At 34.3% G+C, this 12,385-nt stretch overlaps 1 protein-coding gene across 1 annotated transcript in view; it reads left to right on the plus strand.

Annotated features, from left to right (window-relative positions):
• BRCA2 (breast cancer 2, early onset) overlaps positions 1–12,385 on the plus strand; it is a 58,543-nt gene that overhangs the window by 6,078 nt on the left and 40,080 nt on the right. Inside the window, exons 8-10 of the mRNA XM_012642125.1 lie at positions 1,567–1,678; positions 2,489–3,610; positions 5,485–10,482. Coding sequence (XP_012497579.1) covers positions 1,567–1,678; positions 2,489–3,610; positions 5,485–10,482 — 6,232 coding nt within the window. The remainder of the gene's footprint in view (positions 1–1,566; positions 1,679–2,488; positions 3,611–5,484; positions 10,483–12,385) is intronic.

Raw genomic sequence — 12,385 nt, forward strand, 5'->3', positions numbered from 1 at the left:
TTTTTGAGAAAGAGTCTCACTCTGTCACCTGGGCTAGAGTGCCATGGCATCAGCCTAGCTCACAGCAACCTCAAACTCCTGGGCTCAGGCTGTCCTCCTGCCTCAGCCTCCTACAGTCCTCCTCCTGCCTCAGGCCCACACCACCATGCCTGGCTAATTTTTCTACTTTTAGTAGAGATGGGGTCTTGCTCTCGCTCAGGCTGGTCTCGAACTCCTGACCTCAAGCGATCCTCGCCCCTCAGTCTCCCAGAGTGCTCGGATTACAGATATGAGCCACCGTGCCCGGCCTCGTTGATGAATTATTTTGCATTTTTATTCCCTAATCTATAATTTCTCTAAGCTTTTGGGAAAATCTCTAAATGTGATCCTATATGTGATTTTCCTTGACTTCCTATGACACTCTGCTGTCTCTCTAAACTGCATTTATATAGCAGTCCCCTCATATTTGTGGGGAATGCATTCTAAGACCCCCATGAATGCCAAAACCTAGGATAGTGCCAAACTCTCTATATATGTTTTTTTCTCACATACCTATGTTGAAGTTTAATTTATAAATTAGGCACAGTAAGAGATTAACAATAATAACTAATAATAAAACAGAACAATTATAACAACATACTGTACTGAGTTATGGGAATGTGCATGCACTCATAAAATATCTTATTGTACTGTACTCATGAGGCAGCAGCTTCTTCATCAGCAGACTCCGCCGCTTCAGTAATTTTTATATTTTTCAGTCCAAATCTAGTTCTGCATCCATGTACTCATCATTTACTTGCAGTAAATGGCTTAGTGTCCCTCATTTCAGGAAATCCCTTGCTGAAGTCATTCATATAGGCTCAGTGCTTTCTGGTACAACATGTTGCTGTCAGTTAAAACACATTTTCTATTCATGTCTTCCACCCACGAATTTAATGCCTTTTTAATGTTATCACTTACCACACAATGTGGCTGTAACTTTTGCAGTTTGAAGCGCAGCAGCAAAACTAGCATGAATTTCTTTTTCCTCTTTCACAATTTCACAGATAGGAGATTTGTTCTTACCATAAATCTTAGCAACCTTAGCATATGATTTTTTTTTTTCTTTCCATATTAAGTCAAGAACTTTCATCCTTTCACCCAAAAGAAGTACTTTATGGCTTCTCTTTGGCATGTTCGAATTGCCAGCATCACTACGCTTGCACTTTGGGGCCATTATTAAGTAAAATAAGAGTGACTTGAACATAATCGCTGCAATACTGTGACAGTAGATCTGATAACAAAGACAGCTACTAAGTGACTAACAGGCTATAGTGTATACGGTATGGATCTGCTGGACAAAGGGATGATTGACGTCCCAGGTGGGATGGAGCAGGATGGTGCCAGATTTCGTCACACTACTCAAAATGGCGCATAATTTAAAACTTAGGAATCGTTTATTTTTGGAATTTTCCATTTAATATTCTTGGACCTAGATTGATGGCAGGTAACTGAAAGCTTAGAAAGTGAAACTGCAGATGAGGGGGGGACTATTATATGTGTGTTGAGAGTTTTTATACTAGTGATTTTAAACTATAACTTTTGCAGGTTTTGAAAAGCTATATTTCTAACCATGATGAAAGTCTGCAGAAAAACGATAAATCTATCCCTTCTGTGACAGACCATGGAAACAAAAATCAAAAAGAAGCTGGAAGCCATGGTAAGTTCTTCTGTTTGGTGGAACTGCTGTCTTTAATTGACATCATTGAAGATTGCTCCTCTTTTCCTAGAGAGAAAACACATTGCTTCTACTTTCTTTACTAAAGTAGTGTTTTGTCTCAAGGCATTAAGAGTAGAAACTAACTTGATTTAGATAATATTTAAACATCATACTAAGACACTACTTACTATTCAATATGTTGTTGTGACACAAAAGCAAAACAAAACCTATTCCTTAAAACTTTCAGGTAAAAATAAGATTTATAAGTAACAAAATATGAAGTCATTTTTTCCTAATTAGAAAATGAATATTGAGATATATCACAATTTACTCACTTGGGTCATTGAAATATTGAATTTTTCTTAGTATACTTGTACGTCTGCATAAATGTGTAGGATTGGATATCTGTGTGTCGTTTATGTATGTATATACATACAGAAAATTAGACTTTACTCTCAGTTTCAGGGACATAAAATTGACATGGAACATCTGGTTTGATAGGTCTCAGAATATTAAATTGTCTATGTAGTACAGTTAGGTGAATTTTAATTGTGTAAAGCTGGTAAAGAAAGATTATTAGGGATAGAAGTATAAATAAAAGGCAAATCAGGCTTTACCAGAAGGACAGGGAAGGGTGACTAGCCAAAAAAAAAGTAGCTAGCATGCAGAATAACCCTTTAAATGTTGAATATGTGTTATTTAATATATACCATATATACTGTTACTATGGGAAAGGTTGTGAGAATAATAGAAATTATATGGTTGTATTATAAAATGTTATTAATGTGCTTCTGTTTTAAATTTTAACAGGATTGGGGAAAATGTTAGAGAATTCATTTGGTAAAGCAAATAGCTGTACAGATCACTTTGGAAAGTCAATACCAAATATCCTAGAAGATGAAGTCCATGAAGCAGTTGCAGATATTTCTGAAGAAGATAGTTTTTCATTATGTTTTTCTAAATATAGAACAGGAAATCTAAAAAAAATAAAAACTGTCAAGACTAGGAAGAAAGTTTTCCATGAAACAAAAACTGATAAATGTGAAGAACCTAAAAAACAAATGAAAGAAAAGCACTCATTTGCATCTGAAATGGAACCAAATGATAGTGATCCATTAGATTCAAATATAACAAATCAGAAGCCCTTTGGGAATGGAAGTGACAAAATCTCCAAGGAAGTTATACAGTCTTCATCCTGTGAATGGTCTCAGCTAAGTGTCTCAGATTTAAGCGGAACCCAGATGGAGAAAATACCGCTACTGCATATTTCTTCTTGTGACCAAAATAATTCAGAAAAAGACCTAGTAGATACAGAGAAAGAATGTACCCATTTTATTGATTCAGAAAATTCTTTGCCACATATTTCTAATCTACCAAAACCAGAGAAGATGTTAAATGTGGAAACAGTGGTAAGTAAGGGAGATGAACAGCAGCATCTTGAGTCTCAGGAAGACTCCATTCTTGTGGTAAAGCAGGCAATATCCGGAACTCCTCCAACAGCTTCTCCATTTCAGGGTGTTAAAAAGTCTATATTCAGGATAAGAGAATCACCTGAAGAGACTTTCAGTGCAGTTTTCTCAGGTAACATGACTGATCCAAACTTTAAAAAACAGAAAAAAATGGAAACCTCTGAAAGTGAATTGGAAATATATGCTATTTGCTCACAGAAAGAAGGTTCTTTATGTCCAAGTTCAATTAATAATAAAAGCTGGCCAGCCACTATCACAGATACTTCTGTACCTTTGAAGAATGCAGGTTTAATATCTACTTTGAAAAAGAAAACCAAGAAGTTTATTTATGCTATAAATGATGAAACATCTTATCAAGGAAAAAAAATACAGAAAGACCAAAAATCAGAAATAACTAACTGTTCAGCTCAATTGGAAGCAAATGTTTTTCAAGCTCCATGTACATTTACAAATGTTGATTCAGGTAAACCCTCCCCTTTTCTTTTGGCAAGTAATGTATGTGGTTTTATGGATGGTGATTGCTTTCCTTCTGTAGTTTTTTTTCTGGTATGTTAAAATCTCTATATCATATTCAATTTCAGGCGGTATCTATATATGTTATTGCTTAAGCCTATGATTACCAATGTTTAGAATCATTTCATTCAAACCTGTTCAGTCGGTTTGCATAGTATATGTATAATCATCACTCTTGAGACAGCTTTTCATTCATAAACATTAAGAGCTTGGTTACTTAATTCCTGCTTTAATTTTAAAAGTGTTATTATATGCAAATTGGACAACTCTGTGAGTATGTGGTGCTGTTTACTATGTGCTTTCTCTAAAGCATGTAAAAAAAGAGAGAAACTAATTGCTAGCTAAACTTAAGGTAAGCCAGTTCTAAGATAATGATTGGTTTTTTGGTTACATAATTTTCTTAAATATTTTAGAGATTGCTTAGTTATTGCTCTATTTCTGGGTCCCCAGAGTGTGCACAGTGAGACTCATTTTTTGTTTCGGCAACAATTCACTTATCAGAAGATAAACTGTATTTTTAACACATTAACTGCCCTATGAGTTGTTTTTAACTCACTCTAGCTTTGAGCCCGGGGCCTTGTGAAGCATATGTAACTTACATCTCTTTACCTTATTCACCATACCTGTCCACAGGTATTGTGGGCATGGAAAACAAAAAGTACCAAGTTTTTCGTTAAATTAAAAGGATCGTTTTGTTTTCAAAGTTATTATTCTATTTTTGTAATAAAACACCGTGGCCCCAAGGAAAAAATTTTTTCATAGTGTTGCAAGCAATGTGTTAAAAAGTGATTTTATCTCCCTATCAGAAGATTTTAGTGGGTGCTAATAGCTCAGTGAATAGTAGTAGCATTGGTGGGACTGGATGGAGTTCAGAAGAAGTGTTTGAAGTTTGGGTTAAATTTTCAGAGAAAAATGTTTGATGCTCTATATATCAGAATTAAAGCCAATGAAATAAGCTAATATATGATCACTGATTAAATGTGATTAAGAACTTTGATTTGCTAGTAGGAAATTCAGAGGGTCAAGAAAATTAACTGAACAAAGCAGTTTAACTCATTTGCCTTTACAATTGAGATTAGATAATCTTTTGGGCCCTTCATATATAGACCTTGTTTTTAATTTTTTTTTAATATGAGAGAATTAACTAAAGGAAATAGTTACTTTTCTAATCCCTTTTCTCTGCCTTGCTTTTCTGTCTCCTGCTACCCCAATATTAGCAATGAATTTTTTCCCATTTCATTTTTTAATAAAAATTACTTTTAGGCTGGGCACAGTGGCTCACACCTATAAACCATGCACCTTGGGAGGCCAAGGCTGGAGGATCACTTGAGCTCAGGAGTTTGAGCAAGAGTGAGACCCCATCTCCACAAAAAAATAGAAAAAATTAGCTGAGCATGGTGGCATGCACCTATAGTCCCAACTACTCAGGAGGCTGACGCAGGAGGATTCCTTGAGCCCAGAAGTTTGAGGTTGCAATGAGCTGTAATGATGCCTCTGTACTCTATGTGGAACAACACCCTGCCTCAAAAAAAAAAAAAAAAATTACTTTTATTTATGGTAGCTAGCTGCCTCCTTGAACTAGATGCTAATTTTGATTGAGTTGATGCATATTACCAAAAAAATACTTAGGTCCTATTTATCTTTGCCTTAAAAATGTAGCAGCTTCAAAATAGAGAGTATTTAAGATTGTCTCTGAGTTCTTAAATCTGACTTTCACTTCTTTTCATGTAATTCCTGATTTAAACACTACCTTTCCAACTTAGTGAAAACAAGTGAATGTGATTGACAGTACCTTATTTTGTCACTTTGTGCTTTTATGTTTAGGTTTGTTGCATTCTTCTGTCAAAAGAAACTATTTACAGGATGATTCTGAAGAACCGTCTTTGTCCTTAACCAGCTCTTTTGGGACAATTTTGGGGAAATGTTCCAGTGATGAAAGCAGTTCTTCTAGTAATACAAGAATCTCTCAAGATCTTGGTTATAAAGAAGCAAAAATTAATAAGGAAAAATTGCAGTCATTTATAACCCCAGAAACTGATTGTCTGTCATGTGATCCAAAAAGTGAAAAAGTTTCAAACATAAAAGAAAAGGTCTTGGCTGCAGCATGTCAACCTGCAGTACAGCATTCACAAATAGAATGTAGTGGTATTCACTTTCAATCCCAGAGAAGTCTTTTATATGACCACAATAATACCAGCACTCTTATTTTAACTTCTACCTCCAAGGATCCTCTGTCAAACCCAGTTGTGATTTCTGGAGGAAAAGAGTCATACAAAATGTCAGAAAAAGTAAAATGTAAGAATTACAAAGCTGATTTTAAATTAACCAAAAATATTCCCATGGAAAAGAATCAAGAAGTATGTTCTTTAAATGAAAATTCTAAAAATGCTGAGCTGTTACCACCAGAAAAATACATAACAATAGCATCACCTTCAACAAAGGTACAATTCAACCAAAATACAAATTTATCAATAATCCAAAAAGACCAAGAAGAAACTACTTTAATTTCAAAAATAACTTTCAATCCAAACTCCGAAGAACTTTTCCAAGATGAGAATAATTTTGTCTTTCAAGTAACTAATGAAAGGAATAATCCTGTTCTAGGAAATACTGAAGAACTTCATGAAGCAGACCTCAGTCATGTAAAAGAACCCATTCTCAAGAACTCTACCATGGTAGTATATGCAGACATAGGTGACAAACAAGCAGCCCAAGTGTTGATTACAAAAGATTTGGACTCATTAGATACAGTTTATGGTTTTACAGAGGAGAACAGAAACAGTGTAAAGCAGCATCTAAAAATGACTCTAGGTCAAGACATAAAATCAGACATCTCCTTGGATATAGATAAGAAATCAAACAAAAATAATTACATGGATGAATGGGCAGGAGGACCCTTATATCCAGTTTCAAATCACAGTTTTGGAGGTAGCTTCAGAACTGCTTCAAATAAAGAAATAAAATTCTCTGACCATAACATTAAGAAAAGTAAAATGCTCTTCAAAGATATTGAAGAACAGTATCCTACTAGTTTAAATTGTGTTGAAATTATAAATACCTTGGCATTAGATAATCAAAAGAAACTGAGCAAAGCTAATGAGTTTGTTTCACAGTCAGTTAATACTGTATCTGCATGTGTGCAGAGTAGTCCGTTTGTTTCTAATTGTGAAAATAGTCACATACCTCCTCAGATATTATTTTTAAAGCAAGATTTTAATTCAAACCATAATTTAACACCTAGCCAAAAGGCAGAAATTACAGAACTTTCTACTATATTGGAAGAATCAGGAAGTCAGTTTGAATTTACACAGTTTAGAAAACCAAGTCACATTATACAGAATAATACATTTGAAGTGCCTGCAAACAAGATGACTGTCTTAAATACCACTTCTGAGGAATGGAAAGATGTTGATCTTACTGTCACAATTAATGCCTCATCTATTGGTCAGGTAGATAGCAGCAAGAAATTTGAAGGTGCAGTTGGAGTTAAACAAAAGTTCACTTGCTTGTTGGAAAACAACTGTAACAAAAGTGCTTCTGGTTATTTAACAGGTGAAAATGAAGTGGAGTTTAGAGGCTTTTATTCTGCTCTTGGCAAAAAACTCAGTGTTTCCAGTGAAGCTCTGCAAAAAGCTGTGAAACTATTTAGTGATACAGAGAATATTAATGAGGAACCTTCTATAGAAGTAGATCCAAGAAGTTTCTCTTCAAGTAAATGTAATCATTCTGTTGTTTCAATGTTTAAAATAGAAAATCATAATGATGTTAAAAATTTAAATGAGAAAAATAAATGCCAATTAATATTACAAAATAATATTGAAATGACTGGCACTTTTGTTGAAGAAAATATTGAAAATTATAAGAGAAATACTGAAACTGAAGATAACAAATGTACTGCCACTAGTAGAAATACTTGTAACATAGAATCTCATGGCAATGATTCGAATAAAAATGATACAGTTTATATTCATAAAGATGCAAATGACTTGCCAGGTACTGATCAACACAATCTTAAATTATCTAGCCAATTTATGAAGGAGGGAAACACTCAAATTAAAGAAAATTTGTCAGATTTAACTTGTCTGGAAATTGCGAAAGCTGAAGAAACATATCATGTTAATACTTCAAATAAACAGTTAACTGCTAGTAAAATGGAGCAAAATATAAAAGATTTTGGGATTTTTGATATATCCTTTCAGACTGCCAGTGGCAAGAATATCAGCGTCTCTAAAGAGTCATTAAATAAAGTTGTAAATTTCTTTGACCAAAATACAGAAGAAGAATTGAATAACTTTTCCTTGAATTCTAAATTACTTTCTGGCATAAGTAAGAACAAATTGGACACTTTAAGTCATGAGGAAACAGACATGTTTAAAAACAAAATATTAACAGAAAGTATCCCAGTTGGTACCGGAAATCAATTAGCAACCCTCCAGCAACAACCTGAATGTGAAATTGAAAAGATCAAAGAAGCTACACTGTTGAGTTTTCATACAGCTAGTGGGAAAAAAGTAAAAATTGCAAAGGAATCTTTGGAAAAAGTAAAAAAACTTTTTGATGGAAGAAAGCAAGATATTAGTGAAATCACCAGTTTTAGCCAAGGATCAAAGATCCGAAAGGACAGAGGGGACTGTAAAGAAGGGCTTGTATTAGCATCTGAGACAATTGAGGTAACAACTGTCCCAAAGTGTGAAGAAATACAGAGTTCTCTAGATGATAATGAGAAAAACCACATTTCTAATACAAGTGCTGTGTTACCCAGGCCCTTAAGTGATCATTTATATAGACAGTCTGAAAATCTCAAAACATCAAATAATGCCTCTTTGAAAGTTAAAGTACATGAAAATGTAGAAAAAGAAACAGCAAAAAGTCCTACAACTTGCTACACAAATCAGTCCCCCTATTCAGCTGTTGAAAATTCAGCTTTAGCATTTTACACAGGACATGGCAGAAAAATTTCTGTGAGTCAGGCTTCACTATTTGAAGCAAGAAAATGGCTTAGAGAAGGAGAATTGGATGAACAACCAGAAAAAATAAATACTGCTAAGGTTATAAGTGTAAAGGAATACCCTGAGTATTATGTAGGAAATCCTTCATGTGAAAGTGGTTCAAACAGTATTATAACTGAAAATGACAAAAATCATCTCTCTGAAAAGCAAGGTTCAACTTATTTAAGTAACAGTAACCTGTCTAACAACTATTCCTACCATTCTGATTCTTATTATTTTCATGAGGTATATAATGATTTAGGATATCTCTCAAAAAATAAAATCGATTCTGGTATTGAGCCAGTGGTGAAGAATATCGAAGATAAAAAAAACAGTAGTTTTTCTGAAGTAATATCCATTGTAAAAGAAGCAAATGCATGCCAACAAACTATACATGAAGATACTTGTGTTCAGACACTTGTGACTAACTCTTCACTATGCAAAGATGAAAATACAACCACTAAATTGTCTGTATCTAATTCAAATAATTTTGAAGAAGAGCCACCTGCATTCAGCACAGCCAGTGGTAAAATAGTATGTGTTTCACATGAAACAATTAAAAAAGTAAAAGAGATATTTACAGACAACTGCAGTAAGGTAATTCAGCCAAACAATAAGGGTAAATCTGGCACTTGCCAAACAAAAATTGTGGCAGATTATTACAAGGCATTAAATGATTCAGAGGATATTATTTTTCCTAACTCTGATGAAGTTGTTGATGAAGAATGTGTACATTCACATAAGGTTTTTGCTGACATTCAAAGTGAGCAAATTTTACATGACCAAAGTATGTCTGGATTGGAGAAAGTTTCTAAAAAAGCACCTTGTAATTCTAGTTTGAAAACCTCAAGTATATGTAAGTTTAATACAGGGAAGCTTCCCAAGTCAGTCTCTTCTACAAATGCTTATGGGATTTTTAGCACAGCAAGTGGAAAATCCATACAAGTATCAGATGCTTCATTACAAAAGGCAAGACAGGTGTTTTCTGAGATAGAAGATAGTGCCAAGCAATTCTTTTCCAAAATATCCTTCAAAAGCAAGGAAGAATATTCAGACCAGTTCACAAGAGAAGAAAAAACGATGCATATCCCCCCAAATTTAATATCACCCCAAAAAGCCTTTTCATATAATGTGGTAAATTCATCTGCTTTCTCTGGATTTAGTACAGCAAGTGGAAAACAGGTTTCAATTTCAGAAAGTGCCTTACACAAAGTTAAGGGAATGTTAGAGGAATTTGACTTAATCAGAACTGACCAAACTCTTCAGCATTCACCTACATCCAGACAAGATGTATCAAAAATACCTTCTCTTCCTTGTATTGATAAGGGAACTCCAGAATATTCTGTGAACTCAAAAATGGAAAAAGTCTACAGTAAAGAATTTAAATTATCAAATAACTATAATATTGAAAGCAGTTCTTCAGAAAATAATCACTTTATTAAAGTTCCTCCACATTTGTCTGAGTTTAAGCAAGACGAACAACACTTGGCTTTAGGAACCAAAGTATCACTTGTGGAGAACATTCATATTTTGGGAAAAGAACAAGCTTTACCTAAAAATATAAAAATGAATGTTGGTAAACCTGAAACTTTTTCTGATGTTCCTGTGAAAACAGATATAGAAGTTTGTTCTACTTACCCCAAAGATTCAGAAAATTACTTTGAAACAGAAGCAGTGGAGATTGCCAAAGCTTTTATGGAAGATGGTGAACTGACAGATTCTGAACCACCAAATCATGCTGAACACTCTGTTTTTACATGCCAAAAAAATGAGGAAACAGTTTGTTTAAATTCACAAATTGGAAAAAGAAGAGGAGATGACCTTGTTTCAGTTGGTAAGTGTTTATTTTTACGTTTTGGTTTGCCAATCACTATTTTAAAAGTGTTTAGTTCTTAATAGTCCTAGTATGCGAGCAATTAGAGTTGTTATAAGCTGAGTATATTTGTTCAGCTTTTATCTCTGTAGTTGGGGAGGAGTGTGATTTGACTTGGTATCTCTGAATCCATATACCAAGAAGTCATGTTTCAAGGGTCTCTTAATGCATTTTTAGAGATTATTAATATAGTTATAATTGAGAAATTGCTGTTAAGTTTGAGTTTCACTAGAAAAGTTGAAACTTCATGTTTTAACAAAATTTGCATAGTACCAACTTGTTAACTGTTTTTGCATGTATAGCGGAGGTTCAGACTCTGGCTTTACCCTACTTCTCTGAGCCTCAGTTTCCTTATCTATAAGATACCAATGACACCTCCCACAGAGTAATTATGAGGACGAAAATAGTGTTATCTAAAGCACTAAGTCCTGAACCCAACACATAGTAGTCAGCATTCAGAAGGTGTTGGTTTGCCTGCTATTTTTCATCTAGGAGTTAGTCTAAAAACAGTATCCTTAGAAAATAGTATCATGATCTAACACCTGCTAAAGCTTCACATGGACATTTTTACTTATTAAATTCTACAAATTCCCTATAATAAAGTGTCAAAAGCAAAATACCTCAGCATGACATAGAAATGCATAACTTGAGTTATGGTTTAATCTTAGCCTCTAGAATTTTTAAATAAGAGATATTAGTATTACTTATATTTTAATGTATTTTTGTCATTAAATATGAAATGTCCAATTTCGAATTAAAAGTTTAGTTCATTACGTCTCAAACGAGAAGCAGTACAATTAATCAAAGTGTGTGCCTGAACTATTGACACAGTTTTGCCATCTTAATGGTAGCCAGCAACAAAGAATCCTGGAGAGTGAGTGGTGATGAATTGCGAAAGACGTTCCACAGTTTATTGAGAATTGAATATTTTTCCTTGCAAGAAGTGGTCCAAAGCCTGGAAGAAGTGGTAGTCAGTTGGTGCAAGGTCTAGTGAATACGGAGGATGACAAGAGAGTTTCCAAGTCCAACTTCTGTAGTTTGAGCAGCGTTATTTTTTGCAACATGTGGTCTTGTAAGGGGATTGGCCTGTCTCTGTTGACCAGTCTTGGCTGCTTAATCACAAACATCTTCATCATTTCATCCTATTTGTTGCAGTAGACATTTGCTGTAATCAATGCACCAGGTTTCATGAAACTATAGTGGAGAATACCAGTGCTGGACCACCAAACAGACAACACCATTAGCTTTTTTTTGATGAAATTTGGTTTTGGACTGTGTTTTTACACTTCATCTTTATCCAGCCATTAATGCTGAATGCTTGAAATTGTGAAAAAATCCATTTTCATCACACATAACTATGGTGTAGAAATGATTTGCCTTTATGTTGTGACAGGAAGGAAAGGCAAGTTTTGAGATGATTTCTCTTCTAATGCTTGTTTAATTCATGTGGTACCCATCTATCCAGCTTTTTTACCTTGCTCATTTGTTTCAAGTGGTCCAATATTGTTGGAATAGTAACATTGGACCTTGCTGCTAATTCACATATAGGTTGAGATGGATTCTCTTCCATTACAGCTTTCAGTTCATTATTATCTACCTTGGTCTCAGGTCACCCACGTAGTTCATTTCCAAGGTTAAAAATCACCAGAACAGAACTTCTCAAACCATCGACAGACTACACATTCCTTAGCCACATCCTTCCCAAACACTTCATTGATATTTTGACCTGTCTGCGCTCTATTGGTTCCAAGACAGAACTCATATTCAAAAATAACAAGAATTTTTGATTTATCCATGGTTTCATAAAAATTGCTCTAAAAAAAATTTGAAAGATAATCACAAGCCAAAGTGTGCGTTTGAAAGA

The sequence above is a fragment of the Propithecus coquereli genome, unplaced genomic scaffold, assembly GCF_000956105.1.
Source record: "Propithecus coquereli isolate 6110/MARCELLA unplaced genomic scaffold, Pcoq_1.0 Scaffold175, whole genome shotgun sequence".
NCBI lineage: Eukaryota > Metazoa > Chordata > Mammalia > Primates > Indriidae > Propithecus > Propithecus coquereli.